The sequence below is a fragment of the Peromyscus maniculatus genome, chromosome 4 (genome assembly GCF_049852395.1).
Source record: "Peromyscus maniculatus bairdii isolate BWxNUB_F1_BW_parent chromosome 4, HU_Pman_BW_mat_3.1, whole genome shotgun sequence".
NCBI classification, from domain to species: domain Eukaryota; kingdom Metazoa; phylum Chordata; class Mammalia; order Rodentia; family Cricetidae; genus Peromyscus; species Peromyscus maniculatus.
The window spans coordinates 98,664,058-98,685,636 of record NC_134855.1 but is presented as its reverse complement, the minus strand read 5'-3'; the positions used below and the strand labels follow the sequence as shown (position 1 = coordinate 98,685,636).

The 21,579-nt window shown below is 39.8% G+C and overlaps 1 protein-coding gene across 1 annotated transcript in view; it reads left to right on the top strand.

Moving 5' to 3' along the window:
- Positions 1-21,579, top strand: part of Ubr1 (ubiquitin protein ligase E3 component n-recognin 1) — a 133,600-nt gene that overhangs the window by 52,208 nt on the left and 59,813 nt on the right. Inside the window, exons 15-25 of the mRNA XM_076570456.1 lie at positions 1,856-2,036; positions 2,921-2,982; positions 3,236-3,346; positions 5,917-5,982; positions 6,406-6,507; positions 8,107-8,170; positions 11,714-11,838; positions 15,464-15,516; positions 17,004-17,106; positions 18,268-18,316; positions 18,964-19,118. Of these exons, the coding sequence (XP_076426571.1) occupies positions 1,856-2,036; positions 2,921-2,982; positions 3,236-3,346; positions 5,917-5,982; positions 6,406-6,507; positions 8,107-8,170; positions 11,714-11,838; positions 15,464-15,516; positions 17,004-17,106; positions 18,268-18,316; positions 18,964-19,118 (1,071 nt within the window). The remainder of the gene's footprint in view (positions 1-1,855; positions 2,037-2,920; positions 2,983-3,235; positions 3,347-5,916; positions 5,983-6,405; positions 6,508-8,106; positions 8,171-11,713; positions 11,839-15,463; positions 15,517-17,003; positions 17,107-18,267; positions 18,317-18,963; positions 19,119-21,579) is intronic.

Here is a 21,579-nt window from a genome sequence, read left to right as displayed (position 1 = left end):
CTCAGGAGGCAGAGCCAGGTGGTTCTCTGTGAATTCGAGGCCAGCCTGGTCTACAGAGTGAGATCCAGGAAAGGCACCAAAACTACGCAGAGAAAATCGAAAATTAAAAAAAAAAAAATCATTTAGTAAGAAGAGTTAAAAGTCTTTTCTTAGTCTCCATATTCTTTGTTTTTTTTGTTTGTTTTGTTTAGTTTTTGTTTTTTGTTTGTTTGTTTGTTTGTTTTTTCCCTGTAGTGTTGGCCTGGATTAAATTCCTAGGTCATCTTGAATCATTCTTTCCCTCTGGTTTTCACAAGCCTACACAATACTAATAGTTTCATTATCAGTTATCAGCTTCAACTAGTGGTTACCTTTTTTTCCAATTCCTCATTCTTGCTAAAAGAGATTCCCCAACATTCCCTTTATAAAGATCTTTCATATCTTCTACTTAATTTAATTAATTAAAGGGATAAGTTGTCTAAGCTGTAGTCTCACTTTATTTTGTGTGCCAGATGTTTCTACTTAAATGAACATTTTTTATATTTCAGACTCAGAATATCTTAAATTGATTTGTTACCACTTGCTTCAATTTCCAGGGCATTTTGGCTCCTCGTGACTCCCCTTGTTCTGTTGTTGTTTTCCCACACAAGAAGCCTCAGTGCCCGCATGTTGTGTGTGTTTATTAATCAACATGCTGATACCTAAGGGCAGTGTTCCCAAAATTTATTTGGCTCTGGAGTTCCTTTTTCAAATCAGACCAGAGTGGAAAGCACTGTATTAATTTACCTGAATAACTGTGCTTCTCTTTCCTACCAGACTCACTTTAACTTGAGTCTTCTGTGTCCCAAGTGTGTGTCATCTTTCCGGTGTGTTGGTGTTTCCTCACTTTCCTTTCCTTCCTTTACCTTTGGTGACTCACATGAATTCTGAAAAAACAGATGGACTCCATTACTCTCCAGACACTGTCAATATATTTACATACTGCAGTGTTTCCAGTTCAATGTTCAGTGACTCCATCCTCAAAACCTTTGATTCCCTCATTGTTCTCTCTCTCTCTCTCTCTCTCTCTCTCTCTCTCTCTCTCTCTCTCTCTCTCTCTCTCTCTCTCTCTCTCTCTCTCTCCCTCTCCCTCCCTCCCTCCCTCCCTCCCTCCCTCCCTCCCTCCCTCTCTCTCTCTCTCTTTCTTTCTTTCTAGGTTTCTTCTTAGAATACCTCCTCATTTTTTTCTTCATGCTTAAATTCGTGTGTGTGTGTGTGTGTGTGTGTGTGTGTGTGTGTGTGTTATAAGGGATCAAACCTAGGGATTTGTTTATTAGAAATATCTGCTGGGTGCGGTGCTCAGGCCTTTAATCCCAACACTCAGGAGGCAGAGGCAGGTGGGTCTCTGTGAGTTGAGGCCAGCCTGGTCTACAGATCGAGTTCCAGGACATCCAGGCCTGTTAGAGAAGCCCCTTAGACAACACTGCCACTCCCGCCCCGCCCCCACTTGCAGTGGGCATCCGTATTTTCCCTCCTTCAGCATTACTGAGGTCTCACACATACCGTGTCAAAGCTCCACCATGAGCTCCATCTCTAGACAAATTCTGTTTGCTTTTAGGGCTCACTGAAAAGCTGCTTTCAAAAGTATGTCTTCTCAATCAGGCTTTTTTTCTCCTCCTTTTTAGCATAATTAATTATATCATTTAAGTGGTGCCTACAATTTTTACTCTGATTATAAATGTTTATATTTTATATTTCCTCTGGTTTTATATTCTAAGGAGGTAGCCCTGGGACTACATGGAACAATTTTGTACTTATATTTAATAAATATTTAGTAAGGTAGTGGGTGACAAAGTAGCTAACTTGTCGTTATATTTGTATTTTTCTTTTCACTTAGGAAGATCTCTTACTAGTGGCTTATAAAGAATGTCACAAAGCTGTAATGAGGTGCAGCACAAGTTTCATGTCTAGTGCCAAGACAGTAGTACAATTGTGTGGTCATGTTTTGGAAACCAAGTCCTACAAAGTGTCTGAGGACCTTGTAAGCATACATCTACCACTCTCTAGAACTCTTGCTGGTGAGTGTTTTTGCTTTTCATGAATTTCTGATCATTTCTAGCTACTCTGAGTAGTAGTGTTTTTCTTTTTTCTTTGTTCCGTATAGTCCCATTAGTACGGGAGTTAAGGGCTATCATTATTTTTACCCTTTAGGAACTGTCACCATGATATTTATCCAAGGAAGCTTACTTATGCTTTATACTTAGCTAAGGACCAACTTGGTACTTTTCTATCAACCACCCAAAATTTAAATACTTAAAAATGTTGACTTTATATCACTCTATGCTAAAATTCAGATTAGGTTTCAATTCTTTTGATATTTCTTTTTTATCTCTTAAATTACATTTGTGGATTTCTATTTTGGAGGGGCAGTGTGCCGTGGTGAGTGTATGGTGATTAGAAGACAGCTTGTGGAAGTTGGTCTTCTCCTGCCACCACATAAGCTCTGGGCATTGAACTCAGCTCACTTGGCTTGACAGCAGGCACCTTTACCCACTGAGCCATCTTGCTGGCCCTCGTGTTATTTCTTTAAGAGTAGAATAAACATCTGGAGACGCAGACTTTTAGTTTTATATGATGTATATACAATGTAAGATGTTTTGCAATGTAAGATAGTGTTTGGTAATACTGTATTTCAAAATTAGAAGTTAAATGTTTTCATTTTGGAGTATCATTTATAAACTTAGTAAGAATGTGTGTATGTGTTGGGGGGTGAGGGGTGGAGATTGAACTTAAGGCTTCCTGCATGCTAGCCATGTACTCTGTGACTGAGATACATCCTCAATTCTAGTGAAAATACATTTAAATAACCCAGCTTTCCAATCTTGATGAGTTAACTAAAACTATACTAATAGGGTTTAACTGCTTTCCTGTTTTCTTTTTTCTTCTTTTAAAAATGATTTAGGTCTTCATGTACGTTTAAGCAGACTAGGTGCTGTTTCAAGACTGCATGAATTTGTGCCTTTTGTAAGTGACTCTTAAGTATTGAGTTATGTCCTATTTCTGGTCATCTCCATTGGTGGGTGGGAACAAAAATCATAGGTTAACCCTCTGCATAGTCACAGTTAATCACTTTCACGGCTGAATGTACCATGTTGAAATCTGAATAACAAAGACTTGAAAGGCATCGAGGGCAAGCTCTTCCATTTTACAGACTTCTTGCCTAAGTCAAGGAATGTGTAGTGTGTGAAATGATGGAACTGACCTCACTGTGTTTCAGGATGGCTTTCAAGTAGAGGTCCTAGTGGAGTACCCTTTGCGCTGTCTGGTGCTGGTTGCCCAGGTTGTTGCTGAGATGTGGCGAAGAAATGGGCTGTCTCTCATCAGCCAGGTATGGCACACACAGTCTGTTATACTCATCTGTGAATGAGCTCATTTTTTAAAAAGTGATTAGCCCCACGTCCATAGAGTTTGCCAAATATTTGCTTTTATTCTCTTGTGTAGTCTCTTAGATATGGAAATTCTGGTGATTCTATGAGTGTTTCTCCTTTTTCCTATTTCCTACTTATGCCATCTGAATTTTAAGAAGCTAGGATGCAGCCGGGTAGTGGTAGTGCATGCTTTTAATCCCAGCACTCAGGAGGCAGAGCAAGGTGGATCTCTGCAAGATCCAGGACAGGCACCAAAACTACACAGAGAAACCCTGTCTCAAAAAACAACAACAACAACAACAACAAAAACCCACCTTTCTTCTCCATCTTTAAGACCTCTTCATTCATCCTAGTGGCATTGGGTGCTGTGGTGTGTCACACAGTGTATATATACCCTTTTGTTCAGTCAGCTCCACCTGCAAAATGTTCATTGCAATGAGTCACTGGGCTGGTTCAAGACCTCTGACACACCATCATCAGTGGACTCTCACCAAAACGCCTCTCTATCCTGCTGTTGCCCGGAGTCATGGGGATCCTCCAGTTATTGTTCCGCAGGATCAGTCTCTTCATGTACTCTAGCAGGTCATAGATAGAGTAGGTGTTAGGGTGAGCCAACCCAAAGGCCTAGGATGTGGGTCTTTTTGGGCCACTGGGATCTCCCCCCTCAGACTAGGGACAGCCATAGAGGCCAGTTCTCCCACACCCATGGTGAGGAGTAGGGCCATCTCTCCTAAGTAAGGGTTGGAGGGCAGCTCTCCTGCTGCAATGACCAGTGAGGGACAGGGACAGTTATCTCCGGGCCAGTGAGGCACATGGCTGGCTCAGCACAGCTCTCATATTTCAATGTGCATGGTTCCTATGACCCCTTGTGGCAACGTGGGCCATGGACATCATCACAGACCCCAGCTGCAGCAGGACCACAGACCTAGGCATGGTCCTTGGTGGCAGCTCAGGCCTGGGTCTGTGGTCCTGACGTCACTATGGCCCCTGTAGCAGAGAGCATGGTTTCAGGTGGCTGTCCAGACCCTGGGCATCCTCACAACCCTCAGTGGTAACAGGAGCCATGGACATCAACACAGACCCTGGCTGCTGCAGGGCCACCGACCCAGACATAGCTCCCCACTCCCCACAGCAGCTGAAACCCAGATACCATCATGTTCCCTAGTAGCAGCATGGCCCTTGGACACCAAAATGACCACAGGTGGTGGCCTAGACTCTGGGCACCCCACGGCCTCGGCAGCAGCATGGATCATAGACATCAGCATAGACTCCAGCTATGGCAGCACCATGGCAGCATCCCAGGCCGAGATGTCACCCTGGTTCCGGGTGGCAGGCAGGCTGCCACCATCAGCTCATTCCTCACTGCCCTTGCCCCTGCAGATCTGCCTCTTATAGAGTGTAAACCATTCTGCCTCTTTCTCTCCCATTTCTCCACCATAGTGGCACCCACCCACTCACCCTTCAGGAAGTGTGGACTGTGAGGCGCAGGCTGCCCGGCCGGTGTCTTTCGCCTGCCTGAGCCACATGGCCGGGGACAGACTTTTAAAGATATCACTTAAAAGAAAAGAAAAGATTTTCTTCTCCTTTTTTTTTTTTCTGGTGATACAGATTAAATCCACTGCCTTGTACATGGTAGGCAGACATTCTACCACCACATCTCCTGTTCCTTTTATTGTTGTTATTCTTGTTTTGAGACAGGGTCTTTGCAGTCCAGGCTGACCTCAAACATATGACAATTCTATCTCAGCCTCCTGTCTGCTGATATGACAGATGTGAACTGCTGAATTGAGGGATTTGTGTATTAGAAACATCTGCTGGGTATGGTGGCACACGCCTTTAATCCCAGCACTCAGGAGGAGGCAGAGTCAGGCAGATCTCTGAATTCAAGGCCAGCCTGGTCTAGAGAGTGAGGTCTATGACAGCCAGAGCTGTCACAGAGAAAGTGTGTCTTGAGAGAGACAGGGGGACAAACTTTTGTGGGAAGACAGCTTAAAGGAATTGGTTTTCTCCTTCTACCATCTGCGTCTTAGGCGTTGAACTCAAGGTGTTGGCTTGGCAACATCTTTACATGTTGAGCCATCCAACTGAGACCCTATTGTTAAGAATTTCGTCTAAGGCTGAAAGATATCTCTGTGGGTGAATCTCTTGTTGCACAAGAATGAGGACCAGAGCTTGGGGTTCTAGCATCCTCATCAGTCAGGTGGCAGTGACAGCCCTGTAATCCTAACTAGGAGGCTGAGTCAGGGAATCCTCACAGCAAGTTGGCTAGCTGGACTAGCCAGATCAGGGAGCTCTGGGTCTGATCAGAGAGATCCTGCCTCATTGTGCAAAGTGGAGAACAACTGTGGAAAATAGCTGATGTTAATGTCTGGTCTACACACACACACATACACACACACACACACACACACACACACACACACACACACGCACGCCCATCCACATGTAAACAGATGCAATACATGGCAAAAAACGTTTTTTTTTGTTTCAAATAAATTCCTTTAGTGTCTGTCTACCGTTTCTTTTATAGGTTTTTTATTACCAGGATGTTAAATGCAGGGAAGAAATGTATGACAAAGATATCATCATGCTTCAGGTACCTGTTTAAGTTACTCTTCATTAGATTTTCCTTTGCTTTTTATATTTCTTAAAATAAGAGGGAATACTGTTTTTTTTTTAAAGATATATTTATTTATTATGTATACAGTGTTTTGTCTGCATGTATGTCTACAGGCCAGAAGAGGGCACCAGATCTCATTACAGATGGTTGTGAGCCACCATGTGGTTGCTGGGAATTGAACTCAGGACCTCTGGAAGAACAGTCAGTGCTCTTAACCTCTGAGCCATCTCTCCAGCCCGGGAATACTGTTTTAAACATGAGTTTGTCTCACCATTAACTGAACATGGTAGCATATAAATAGAATAAGCAATCTTATTTTGTAATTTTATGAAGTGACTATTAGTGACAAGTGTTCTTCCATTTAATACACAGAAATGTGACACTCAATTTCTTTCACAGATTGGAGCGTCTATAATGGATCCCAACAAGTTCTTGTTACTGGTACTTCAGAGGTATGAACTTACTGATGCTTTTAACAAGACCATATCCACAAAAGACCAGGTAAGCAATGGATTGCATGTGAATTAATTCCAAAGAAATGATCAGTGTCTCTATTTTATTTATATTTTAAAAGCATATTTTTCGTGTATACAATTAGCTTTCCATATCTGGATTCTGCATCTACAGATACATCATACTAGGGATCAGATATTTTTTTAAATTGTATCAATACTAATTTATAAACTTTTTCCTCAAACAGTGCTATATAACCACTATTTAGATGACATTTACATTTGTATTAGGTATTATAAGTAATCTAGAAGTACTTTTAAAATATATGGCATGATGTGTATCGTTCATACATGGATACTACATCATTTTATAAGGGACTTGAGCATCCTTGAATTTTGGTGTCCTGGTTGGGATGTCCTAGATGTCTAGGAGCCATGGTACATCCCATACTCTGGAACAACTGTACCTCCAAACATCGTGTGTGCACATAGAATGCACAAATATACAAACATGCATACTTTCTTTTCACTCTAGAAAGCTTAGACTCCATATAGATCAACAAAGAAAAGAAATGCCATTTAATATACTGCCTTCGGGAATAAAGTGCCAAATAGTTTGTTTTTAAAGCAAAAGCTTTATTCTGCGTGTGTCATCTTATAATTCGTAGCCTGTGTTTAACAATATTGTGGTAGGATTTTTTTCTTGTAACTGAATAAATTCCAGACCTATATCATTTTTACATATCATTTTAATGACTATAGAGCAGTTCCATTGCATGCAGAAAGCATTTACTTTTGTCTCATTACTGAATTTTGATATTTTGATACTGAGTTTTGATATTGCAAACATCTATAATACAAGTATTAAATACATGTCTAATAAGTATTAACAGATTAGTGCATGCACATTTCTGATAGCATGGAGTTTTTATATCACACTGATTTTAATGTCACCTCTGTATTGTTTTAATATTTGAAGTACTAGCTTATAAAGTAACCCTGGCTTTTTTGTTTTTTGTTTTGTTTTCCAAGACAAGGTTTCTTTGTGTAGCTCTGATTATCCTGAAATTCACTCTGTAGACCAGGCTGGCCTTGAACTTGGAGATCTGCCTGCCTCTGCCTCCTGAGTTCTGGGATTAAATTGTATACCATCAACACCTGGCAACACTGACTGTCTTAAATTTATTAAATACCATTACTTTATTCTTCTAACTTAGAAGTCATTTACAGAGGCCCAAAGAATAAGCTATAGAAAGAAAATTAATTTTTTGTTACTTTACACTTGGTGACAATAACTGATTTTATCTGTTGAACTTGATTATGTTTTAGGGAAGGGTAGTCTTACCATATCTAGGACATCTACTTTAAACCAACTTTCTCACTGTCCTGGTAAGAAGGAAGCTAATAGTAGAGAAAGGAAAAGATTAGAATTTGTTATTTAGGACAAATAATGATGGGAGATAATGGTAATGAAGAAATGGAGAGTTTTAACAGATGTTTTTGAGTACTGTATGTGTCAAGTGGAAGCTTTGGTACCAACTGTGCTCTGAAGAAAACTCTTGGCTGGCTGGGCCATGAGTACATCAAGAAATGCAGATTTGATGAAGTTTTGTGGTTCTTATGTAACTATTTTTTTTTATTTCTATAGGATTTGATTAAGCAGTATAATACATTAATAGAAGAAATGCTTCAGGTCCTCATCTATATTGTGGGTAAGATTAAAACAAAATATTTTGAAGTGGAACATGATTTACTTTCTAAAGAATGTTAATAAAATAAAATTGATAATTGTCTTCTGTTCCAAATGCTACATAAAATATCAGAGTTTAATGTGACCAGTGTGATGGATAGATTTATAAAGTTTTTTTAAAAAAATGAACCTTGCATATTTTTTTCTCAGTATTGGAGATCAAACCCAGGGCCCTTTATATTTTAGGCAAGTACTCTACCACTAAACTATATCCCTAGTAACCTCTTAATTTTTATACTTGATTTTTAATTGTTGGACTTTGAAGGTCAAGTTACAAGTATCCTGACTGGGCTGGAGAGAGGTCCTGAGTTCAATTCCCAGCACCCACATGGTGGCTCACAACCATCTGTAATGAGATCTGGTGCCCTCTTCTGGCCTGCAGGCATACATGCTGTATACATAATAAATAAATAAAATCATTTTTTTAAAAAAGTATCCTGACTAGAAATGTAGATTTTTTTAAAATTTACTTATTTATTTTACATCCTGACTGCAGTTTCCCCTCTCTTCTTTCCCCCCACCCCCCTCCCCCAACCTCTCCTCCTCCATTTCTATTCAGAAAAGGGCAGGCCTCCCATAGATATGAATACAACATGGCATATCAAGTTGCAGTAAGACTAAGCACCTCCCCTTTTATTAAGGCTGGGCAAGGCAACCCAGTATGAGGAGTAGGGTCCCAAAAGCCAGCAAAAGTCAAAGACAGCCCCTGTTCCCATTGTTAGGAGTCTCACAAGAAGACCAATCGATACAACTGTCATATATGTGTAGAGGGCCTAGGCCAGTTCCATGCAGGCTCCCTGGTTGTCAGTTCAGTCTCTGAATTCCTATGAGCCTAGGTTATTAATCTATTTACTTAGTGCTAACATTTACATATGTACATGACATTTAAATGTATCCTGGGTCTAAGTTAAATGTTTTTATCATGTCATTCTTGCAAATTACTTTGTGTAAATAGCAGAGTGAGAAAGATGGTTGTGAGCGGCCATGTGGCTGCTAGGATAAAACTTGGCTCCTCCAAAAGAGCAGCAAATGCTCTTAACCAATGCGCCGTCTTTCAAGCCTCATTTCTGGCTTGTAATGGGAAAAATACAAATACGTAGAAAATATCTGGATTAGTAGTTATGGGATGAAGTCTCAGCCTTGCTTTCAGTAGTTAAGCGCACGCTATATAATCTTTGAGTTTCAGATTCCTAATCCATACAATGTGAAAGGAACTTACTCCAAGGTTGCTTCTGGGACTGTGATCCTTTGGTTGAAAACATATATATGGAAGTTAAATTATAAAATTTGCAAATGTGAAAATAAGTTATTAGAAACAAGTCACTGGACAAATTCCTTGTGAAATGTGTGTGATTTAGAGATTATCTAAAAGGTTCTCTTAGGCCAGGCAGTTGTGGCGCACGCCCTTAATCCCAGCACTCGGGAGGTAGAGCCAGGCGGATCTATCTCTGTGAGTTCGAGGCCAGCCTGGTCTACCGAGTGAGATCCAGGACAGGCTCCAAAACTATACAGAGAAACCCTGTCTCGAAAAACCAAACCAAACCAAAAAAAAAAAAAAAAAAAAATTGGTAAAAGGTTCTTTTACAGATGCCATAGGTCTTTGTATAGGTGTTACATTGTTGAAAACTCGTGGAGAATATGTAGGTCTTGAAGGCAGAGTGGAAGGGGATGAAGAAGGAGACGAGTGGAAGGGAAAGGACAGTATGGGAGATGGATGTGGTCAAAGTACACAATACAGCTGAAAGAAGTGGTCCTTATGGAGCCCATTACTATGTTTAGTGAATATATGTCAGTGAAATTTCAGTAGGACCAGGTAAGTGCCTCAGATTGGTAAAGTGCCTACTGTGCAGGCACGAGGGCGTGAATTCAACCCAGAACCAAGGAGGCCAGGACAGGAGGATCCTAAAGAGCAGGTTTGCCAGCAAGTTGGACTGCATTAATGAGCTCCAGATCCAGTGAGCCACCCTATCTTAGAAATGGGGTGGAAAGCAAGATCCCGTAATGAAGACCCCTGACACTGATTTCTGGCCTGCACACGCACACACATACACATATGCTCACATACCTAAACATTTATATAATACATATGTACACATTACATAATTACATATATGTGTACATATATATAATATACACACACAAATATACACTAAAAACATAATTAAAAAACAGGGGTGCCATATGTTCAAATGTTTTATGTCTTGAAGCAGTGGAAATTAGATATTATGATACCAGAGACATTCCTATAGTTAATTTAGCAATTTTTAATCTCTATTTGACAGTGATTTGTGTGTGTGTGTGTGTGTGTGTGTGTGTGTGTGTGTGTGTGTGTGTGTTTATGTATTTGTAACCTGGACCTGGACCTAGGGATGTAGCTCAGTGGTAGAGTATGTGCCTAGTATATGTGAGCCCTGGGCTTGATACATAATACTGTTTTATATGTAAGCCATTAATTTTATTTTTCAGTTTTCATTTTGTTCTTTTTTTGTATTTATCTATTTCTCTGTCTCTGTTTCTCTTTCTGTGTGTGTGTGTGTGTGTGTGTGTGTGTGCGCGCGCAGCTTCTCTGTTGTCTGAGTGGGTGTATAGGCACATGTTTCTGTGTGCACATATTTATGCATGTATGTGGAAGACAGGAGAGGGCATCAGATGCCTTAGAGCTGAAGTGTTTTTGAGCTACCTGGCTTGTTACACAGATACTGGGATCCAAACTGGTCTTCATGATTGTGCAGCAAGAGCTCTTAACCTCGGGGCCATCTTTTCAGACCCTGGTTTTGGGGTGGTTTTTTTTTTTTTTTTTTTTTTTTTTTGCAGTTATTTTATTTTATTCCCTCTTTTTTCCGTTTTGATACAGGGTCTCACTATGTAGGTCAGGGTGACCTGAAACTCATTATGTAGACCAGGCTGGCCTCCAACTCATATAGATCTGCCTGCCTCTGCCTCCAACATGCTGGTGTTAAAGGCATGTGCCAACATGCCTGACCATAACGACTTATGATTTTTTATTTGTTGTTTTTAGAGTAGGTGTGGGTATGTGCATGTGAGTGCAGGTGTCCTTTGAGTCCAGAGGCGTTGGGTCCTATGGAGCTGGATTAGCAGGTAGTTGTGAGTGTCCTGATAGAGCTTCTAGGAATAGAACTTGGGTCCTCTGCAAGAGAAATACATGCTTGTACCTACTGAGCCACCTCTCCAACCTATTGATTTGACTTTTGAAACCTGGTCTTGTTATGTGACCCAGGCTAGTCTTTCAGTTTGTGATCCTCCTATCTCAACTTCCCAGTGCTGGGGTTACAGTAAGTTAAAATAAGGGCTGAATTTTCAATGAGTTCTCTCTTTCAGCAAATAGTTTATTATTTGATTTTGGGGAAATATTGAAATCATTTTGATTTGTGTGTTGTAAACCTGATTTAATTCAGTGTTCTGGGTATAAGTACATTTTATCTGTTAGAACAGAAGTTAAATAGAAACCAATGGAATTTTCTGGTTTTACTTTTCATTGTATTAGGAGAGCGTTATGTACCTGGAGTGGGAAATGTTACCAAAGAGGAAGTCGTAATGAGAGAGATTATTCACTTGCTTTGCATTGAGCCCATGCCACACAGTGCCATTGCCAGAAACCTACCTGAGAATGTAAGTCTACTTTTTTTTTTCCCCCCGAGACAGGGTTTCTCAGCTTAGTTTTGGAGCCTGTCCTGGATCTCTCTCTGTAGACCAGGCTGGCCTCGAACTCATGAAGACCCACTTGGCTCTGCCTCCTGAGTGCTGGGATTAAAGGTGTGCACCACCACCCGGCTCTACTTTTCTTTTTTAAAAAAATTTTATTTAAAGTTTTTTATTTTATGTGTATGAGTGTTTGTCCTACATTGTTTGTAAGTGTACCACATGTGTGCATACCTGGTGTTCTTCGAGGGTGTTGGATCCCTGGAACTGGAGCTGTGGATAGTTGTGAGCCCACATAGAGGCACCGAGGACTGAACCCGGGGCTGGTGTGTGGGCAGCCAGTGCTCCTAACCACAGAACCATTTCTCTAGCCCCTCAATTTACTTCTCAGTCCCTCTTCCCAAGATTGGAGGAGTTTGGGTTTTTGTTGTTTGGTTTGATTTGTTTTTTTCTCTCGTTCTTTCTTTTTTTTTCTTTTTTTCTCTCTTTCTTAATTGGAAGTTGACTTCAAATTTCAGGAAAATTTGCTAAGCAAAATGACCCATATTTTTATTTTAGGGTTGTAAATCAATTACCTTTCAATTTTTATGTATACACGCTTTAGTTCTAGGAAAATGCTCTTAAATTTTTTATTTACTTTAAAGTAAGATTTTGGCAGAGGAAATGAAAGCTATCTGAAATACTCAGAGTGTTGGAGCACTATATTAATGTAGATCATCTGGGAAGCAGGTCAGAAAACAAGACATTAATATTTTATTATTTCTGCAGTGAAATAATAAAATGTGGTATGGGGACTAGGAAGTACTAGGGGAGCTATTGGAGTATCTTGCAAGCCTGCTTTCGTGAAGAAAAAAACAAAGAAAGATGAATGGAAGCATCCTATAATAAAGTTGACCTCATAGAAGAAAACAGAATAGTGGTCACTAGAAACCAAGGGTGTCGGGGAGATCAGGGATTCAATAACAGGCAGTGAAGTGCAGTGAGGTAGGAAGAGGGATTCGTTCTAGTGTTCTGTACTTGACAACAAAGTGATTTATTTCAAAATAACTAGAAAAAAAGAGTCCAAAATTTTCCAACATATAGAACTGAAAAATGTTTGAGGACTTGGAAATTCCACTTCCCCTGATTTGATAGTTATACATTGCATACATATATGAAATTATTGTGATATGTCTCAATCATATGTACAAGTATTATGTGAAAAGAGAAGGAAAGGGTGAAACCAGAGCAGGGGAAGGCTATGTAGTGTGGCACACACCTGTGATCCCAGAATCTGGAGTTCAGAGCAGCTGGAGCTACAGAGCAAGGCCCTGTGAAGAAAAGTGAGGAGGGATAGAGAGAGATAGAGATAGAGAGAAAAAGAAAAGTCAGGCTTTGCTGCCTTGCCCGTGTCTAGACTCCGTTAGTGAGAAGCCTGAAGGACAGCAGAGGAAGCATATCATTGTGCTCTCTAAATAGAGATGGGGAAGGTCAAATTCGCTCTACCCCACAGTGGTATTTATGCTTTAGCATGTGTAGATATTGGTACAATATTGTCCTAAAGTTACGATTCTTATTATTTTTTCCTCTTCTGAGATTTGAGTATAAATTAGAACAATGGTTATTTTATCTAAGTTTTTGTTTGTGTATGTGTGAGTGGAAGTGGAATTATGCACATCCCGTGACACCCATGTGGATATCATGCTGCCTGCATGAGCTTTCTGGTGATTCTTCTGACTCTCGTCTTACCATGGGAATGCTGGGATTACATTTGTGAGCCACTGCATGTGATTTTTCTGTGGGTTCTAAGGCTTGGATATCATTTATATCAGGAGAACATGGCAAAACATTTTTATCCACAACCGTAGTTCTAGAAAAGTGATCCTTAATAAAGAACTAAACTTACCTGTATTGTCAAGACTTTCATACATACAAGGATATGCTTTCACTAAATATTTTCTTCCTCTCCACCTCAAATAATTTGTCATTTTTTTCAAGTTTCATTGTAAACTGGTTGTCAAACAGTAGCTATTTGGCTTGTTACTTTTGTGATTTTTGTATATCCATTTACTAATTTCATGACTAATGCCTTTTAAATATCAAATTACAGTTTTCCTTAGTGTGTTTTAAGCAGCAATATGTGTACATTAATAGTTTTTTAAAGTAATTTCCCCCTAAATACTATTAAAATAAAATATTCAAAAATTCAAAAAAGTATCTATTACACCTGAAGTAATTTCCCATATGACTGGTGTTGCATACATACCATACTTAGAAGCAAACTGCTCTAGGGCCCCCTCTGACTGTGCTGCTCACTCTCGAGTACATTGTTTTTAAAGGAGGTTAAATAGATGTGGTGGCATGGGTTTTCATGTAATCCCAGTTACATGGGCAGGTAAGGCAGAGGACCATTTGTTCCCAAATGGTTAGGGCCAGCCTCACCAACATAGTGAGACTCCATCTCTAAATAGGTAAATATAATAAACGTTAACATTTTGTGTGTGTGTGTGTGTGTGTGTGTGTGTGTGTGTGTGTGTGTGTGTGTGTTACAGTACTCATGTGCCATCTGCAGAGATAAGAGGACAACTTGGAGGGATCAGTTCTCTCCTTTCACTATGCAGGTCTCAGGGATTAAACTCAGGTCATCAGACTTGGCAGGAGGTACCTTTACCCACTGAGCCATCTTGCCACCCAAAATAAACTTAAAAAAAGAGGTTAAATAGCTTAATTTTTAAAGACCATAGGAAGCTATAAATTTAATGTAGTGGCTTAACTAGGTCCTTATCATTGTACATGACTTCATAAAAATACTAGTCTGGTTTTTTGTTTTCTTTTTTTTTTTTTTTTGAGAAAAAGTTGGTGCTTAGTTAGCAGAAAATTATCAGAGCTGCACATCTGGGCATTTGCACAGATGTCTTGCCATATGTTTCTGGTTGGAGGCTGTTCATTCTATTTACTTTGGTTTCAAGGATTAGTAAAGTATGGACATGTACCTAAATGTTGTTTATGAATATACTATATAAGGCTTTTAAGCATGAGTATAAAGCTGAGTGATAAGAGTACTTACTGTAAGGCCCTGGGTTAAATTAAAAAAAAAAAAAAAAAAAAAAACAAGAAAGAAAGAAAAACAAACAAAAAAGAAGAAAAGAGAAGAGGATGGGAGCTAAGGATTTTGCACTTGTATATGTGTGTGTGTGTGTGAAGGCAAACAGAGAGAGCTATTTATGCATAAGATTATAGACCTTAAGAAATCAGTTTCCTACAACAAATTGGCTCTATATATAGTTTTAATAAATATTGCAATTAATCTTTTAATTTATTGTATATAAAGTACTTCAGAGATGAAGTTGAAAATATATTTCAGTTCACAGTAAGAGGAAAATTCACCGGGTGGTGGTGGTGCACTAGTTTAATCCCAGCACTTGGGGAGGCAAAGCCAAGCGGATCTCTGTGAGTTCGAGTCCAGCCTGGTCTACAGAGTGAGATCCAGGACAGGTACCAAAACTACACAGAGAAACCCTGTCTGGAAAAACCCAAAAATAGAAAGAAAAAAGAAAAAAAAAAAAGGAAAATTCGTTACTTGAAAGTAACAATGTCAAAAATGTCATTTCAACAGGAAAATAACGAAACTGGCTTAGAGAATGTCATAAACAAAGTGGCCACATTTAAGTAAGTGTTTAATATTTATGCTTATTCTGAGAGGTAGGCTGGTCTTTATTTTTATGCTCTGATACTTTGTAGAACATCTGGATTTTTCTGTAGAGCTCACAGGAATGAGAATGCAAGCGGAGTAGACGGGTGAGAATGAGGGATGCACTAGGCACTAATTATGTTTAATTTTGAAATAGTTAATGTGTTTATTGATGAAATGAGCTTCTTTGGTAAGTAAATGAGAAATTTGTCTAGTGATATTATTAGGTGATTTAGACAGTAAACTAATAAGACTATCTGATAACCCTTCCCCAATAATTTGAAGCTATGACTTCATTGTTTTATAAATTTTTATTTTAATGGGTTAGCCTTAGATTTTTCTCCAACAGAGTTAACTATATTTTACAATTCTTTTACTCTTTGTGGTGTGTAAAGTGAAAATGGTAAGGGGATTAATTCTTGACATTTGGAAAACTGGTACTAATAATGTATTTTGAGTTGTGATGGTATTATGTTTAGAGCAATGCTACTAGTTTTCAATAACTTGTAAAATATCATGTGGCTTTTTTTCTCCATTAGTAGTGGTTAATGGTTAATTTTTAAAAAACATTTATTTATTATGTATATTATATTTATTATATATATTTATTATGTATATTATGTATACAGCATGTATGACTGCAGGCCAGAAGAGGGCACCAGATCCCATTACAGATGGTTGTGAGCCACCATGTGGTTGCTGAGAATTGAACTCAGGACCTCTGGAAGAGCAGTCAGTGCTCTTAACCTCTGAGCCATGTCTCCAGCTCCGGTTAATGATATTTTTAACTTAAGAATTGGACAGAAGCCGGGCGGTGGTGGCGCACGCCTTTAATCACAGCACTCGGGAGGCAGAGGCAGGCGGATCTTTGTTAGTTCGAGGCCAGCCTGGTCTACAGAGCAAGATCCAGGAAAGGCACAAAGCTACACAGAGAAACCCTGTCTCAAAAAAAAAAAGGGCAGAAACACAAAGATGCTAAATGTTCATAAGCAAATATGTTCTATTCTTTTAACCTTGGTGCTTTTCCTACTACCGTGCTCGATAAAGGATTCCACACTACTGTTGTAACAGTTTGCTCTTTATGACTTGTCTCTCTACCATTTAAGATTTGACCCTAAATCATGTAGTGTCCTGTAGTTTATCAGGCACCTCTAAAACCAAGGCTGTAAAAAAGAAGTGGGAAAGCTAAGGGGGCACGCTATCAGGTCCACTAGCAGAAAACAGACTCCCAGATTCGGTTGAATTTCATATCTATTGAGTACAGTGTCACCGTTGTCAGGACTTTATAGTCTGTGTATGCTTTCTGAATTATCATAGCAATTAAAGCGATCATTTCTGAGATATAATTTTTTTAGGAATCTTGAATTTTAGATTAGATTTTAGATTCTTTGTCTTTTTTCCCCCAATATTGTGAAAACAAAACAAAACAAAGCCTGCTGTTCATCTGTATTTTCTGTTGCTTTAGGAAACCAGGTGTATCAGGCCATGGAGTGTATGAACTGAAAGATGAATCACTGAAAGACTTCAATACATACTTTTACCATTACTCTAAAACACAGCATAGCAAGGTAGGGAAAATACCCTTTTCAGTAAATGGCCCTGAAGTCCTGTATGTTTTTCTGTATCTACAGAAAAGTAGTTTCATGATGGCTTTTGTTAGTAGAAGGTATTAACTCATCTAAGAAAATCAGCAATCTAGTGTGTAGACAATATTAAATTTTCTTGGCTATACCAAAAATGTCCTTTATAGTTGTTACAGGAGAAGATGGTTCAATGATGCGTCTTTCCTTTCAGAGTCACACGCCTCACTTGTTTATTTAGGATAATTCTCTCTCTCTCTCTCTCTCTCTCTCTCTCTCTCTCTCTCTCTCTCTCTCTCTCTCTCTCTCTCTCTCGTCTTTCACAGCAGTGACTATTCTGCAGAACATCAGTACGTAGTTTCTGTTGGTCCTAGAAGGATAAGTGATCACTTGGTTTAGGTGATGGCTGATTTTGTTGACATTTACTTAAGTTGAATAATTTACAAAATCAGGGGAAGAGAAAGATGGCTGCTGCCAGCACTGTCTTGCTTGTTTGCTGCCATTGTGGGAAATGCTGTGCTCTGCCGTGGCTTCTTCTCCTGATCATCTGAGGCCAGGCGTGAGCTGAGTGAGAGGCTGCTGTCCTTTAAGTCTCGCTGACTGGTGCTTTCTCACAGCAGTGGAGTTAAACACAGGAGCTTTCATTTAATAAAATAAATAAATTATGAATAAAGATAACAGTTACTGTCATGTGGGCCCTTGTACAGAGGACAAGTTTTCCTGACTGAAACAACAAGGTCTAAGTTCTTTTTTTTTTTAAGATTTTATTCTATTTATTTATTGGGGTGTGGGTGTCCACGTGGCAGTCAAAGGACAACATGCAGAAGTCTGTTTACTCCTATCACTTGGGGCTCAGGAATTGAGACCCACGTCTTACTTAGTGGCAGGCACCCTTTACTGGCTGAGCCATCTCAGCACTTGGGGCAGGGACTGAGTTCTTAATGAGAGTCATACCCATCTTACAGTAAATAACCTTTCCTAAGACAATTATTTGGTTTCTAGTCAAGGTAATACTTCAAATACAATTTAAATTAGTATATAAAGTATTTTAGTAAATAGGTCTTTCTATTTATTTTCAAACAGTATTCCATTTGCTTTGTGCTTGCTAAGCAGTGTATGTAATGATAGTTGTTACCTTTTCCTTAATAGGCTGAACATATGCAGAAGAAAAGGAGAAAACAAGAAAATAAAGATGAAGGTAAAATTGAGATTCTGAACTGACACATTTTCACTATTTTTTGTGGGTGTTTTATTTTGTTTTGCTGATCTGAGGGGGCAACTAAAGGAAATATAAAGAGCTTTGTATTTACATAGTAATATGGGGCCATCATGAATGACAGTGTTTTAAATTGTTAGCAAGTACAATTTATTTTGAGAGACTGGTATAGCAGTTTACATTTCCTTTGACAGTGGTATTTATGGTGCTTTTTTTGTTGTTTTGTTTTTGTTTTTTTTCTTTTGGTTTTTCGAGATAGGGATTCTCTGTGTAGTTTTGTGCCTTTCCTGGAACTCACTCTGTAGCCCAGGCTGGCCTTGAACTCACAGAGATCCTCCTGCCTCTGCCTCCCGAGTGCTGGGATTAAAGGCGTGCGTCACAGCCGCCGCCGCGCCCCCACCCCCGCTGCCGCCACCCCCCCAACCCCCCACCCCACCCCACCCCTGCTGCCGCCACCCCCCCCCCCCCAATCCCCCGGCTATTTATGGTGCTTTAAAGCAGAAAGAAATCACATGTTATTTTGCATTTAAACTATTGATTTTTATATTTGCAATTGTGTATGTTAGGGTAGTTCAGATAAATATGTACCTGTTTGTCTCTTTTCTTCATTTATTCTGCTTCCCTAACAGCATTGCCGCCGCCACCTCCTCCTGAATTCTGTCCTGCTTTCAGCAAAGTAATCAACCTTCTCAACTGTGATGTTATGATGTACATTCTCAGGACCATATTTGAGAGGGCAGTAGACACAGATTCTAATTTGTGGACAGAAGGGATGCTCCAAATGGTATGTTTACCTGCAGTGTTTTCTTTTGAGTTATTGTGGAATCTAAAAAACAATCCCCGGATTAATATCAATCAGAACCATATTAGAAACACATGATACTCAGGAATCATTAAAATGGCCCAAGTTTTTTTGTTGATACATTCTCATGTTTTTAGCACTCGTACCCTTGGGAACTATTTATGTTTTAAAAGACTCAAAAAAAAAAAAAAAAGAAAAAAAGAAAAAAGAAAAGTGTTGGGTCTGGAATCACAAGATAAGGATAGCCAGGAAGTGAGAATTAAGACCGGGAAGGATTTATCAAGCCTAGGTGGTTTTGGAAAGGCTTGAACAAACATCTGAACATGGAGAATCCACTGCTTGGCAGCCAGGGTCAAATCTGTGTGTGCCCTGGAGGTTCCCGCTTTGCCTGTTCACCACCTGTCCATCTTTTCTTTTCTTTTGGCCCCTGGTCCTTACCCCAGATGTTCCCCAGCTTTCCAGGTGGGCCTTCTTTTTTTTTTTTTTTGGTTTTTCGAGACAGGGTTTCTCTGTGTAGCTTTGCGCCTTTCCTGGAGCTCACTTGGTAGCCCAGGCTGGCCTCAAACTCACAGAGATCCGCCTGGCTCTGCCTCCCGAGTGCTGGGATTAAAGGCGTGCACCACCAACGCCCGGCTTCCAGGTGGGCCTTCTTATCCTGTGACACATCTAGGGTGTCAGGGATGCCAACCCTTAGGTCGTTGTCCTTCCCCTGCTCCTGTGAAGTCTCTGGCTTCTGTGATGGTAAGCCTAGGAATGATGATTGTCGTTTTAAGTTCAGCACAGTGGCGATACCTTAAGCCACTGCTATTTCGGCCAGCAATTGCAGCTCCACAGTTTTTGGCCTGCTTCTCCAGCAGCAGCCTGGCCACTCAGGCCACAGCCTGGTGGGAATCCTGCTCCCACAGGTACAGTCCTTTCTATTTATAAATAAGACTCTATATTCAAAGGCTGGTGTAAAAACCTGCTAGCTCAGAGAGGCCAAGTCGCAGTTAGCTAACTTTCCCTCCTTGCTGGCATTTCTGAAAGACCCGTGCTCCTGCTTTGCCAAACCAGAAAAGGCTGTGCCACTCCAAACCCCACCCTACTACTTCCTGTGTCTCTCTGTCTCTCCCGGATGCCCTCTGATGCTCCATGATTACGTTCTGTCAACTAGTTGCTAACGCAGCCTCCCGACTCAAGGTTAATTTTATTTAATTAACACAAATGCAAACTCAGGGCTCACAGTGTGATCGAATATCCCCCAACAGATGATGGACAAGAAAATGAAGAAAGCTCTTAAAAAGATACACAAACAGTACAAGCATAGAAGGCAGGGCCAGGACCCCTCTCTTCCCAAGTCCCCCCAGTTCTGCTCTTTCATCAAGCTTCAGCAGCTGTGTTGTACTAGGGGAAATTAACCTCCCACTCCCTGCCCTTTACTGTGTCCTCTGCAAAGCTGCTGGGAAGTAGAACCCATTTTGCTGATGAGTTCTTTTGAAACATAGTCTGTTCCTATGCTATCTTAGGTACTATTCTCCAACTTTGTTCAAATAAAATAAAGCTCCTTCTCCTGAGTTAAGGAAACAAAAAGAAGTCTGCTCATGTTAGTGACAAGTCCATATCCAATTGCATCATGCATTTTTCTTCTTTTTTTAATTTTTTAATTTTATTTTTTTATTTTCCAGACAGAGTTTTCTTGTGTCATCCTGACTGGAACTCTGTAGACCAAGCTGTGAACTCAGAGATCTGTCTGCCTCTGCCTCCCTAAAGGCATGCATCACTAATGCATTTTATCGGCATATGTTTATTTATTTTGTTTGGTTTGGTGATGGTGGTGCTGGGGAATGAACCCAGGACCATGAACATGCTAGACAAGACCTCTACCACTAAGCCACACTTGCAACTCTTTTTGTTTGTTTGTTTTTTGAAACAGGGTCACATACTGTAGCACAGGGTGGGCTGAACTCCTTATGCCTAGGCCACCTTTAACTTGTGGTAATCCTCCTGCCTCAGCATCCTAAGGACTAAAGTTATGTTTATGAGCCATCGTACCTGACTTCTTGGAACTGCTAATTAGTAAATTAGTAAATTACTTAATCCTGCTACTTTATGGTAACTATAATTATGTATTTATTTAATACCATCCTTATCCCCTGTTGGTTTTTATTGGTCCGTAGGCTCATGCTCTATTTGTATCTCAATACTTGTAACAGTGTTAAATATTTGCAGTACTATATTCAGTATTATAGAACTTTATTTGAACTCTAAAAAATTAAAAATTTACCCACATCTCCCAGTGTCCTACTTAAGAGGTAAACACTGTTAATGTTTTGTATTTCTGGAAGCTACACCAACATAAGCACATAAAGATCTTTGTCATTCTTGATTGCATGCATATCTCATTATGCATTGTACTATCATACATTTAACTTCTCTTATTAATAGACATTGGGGTTGGATTGGG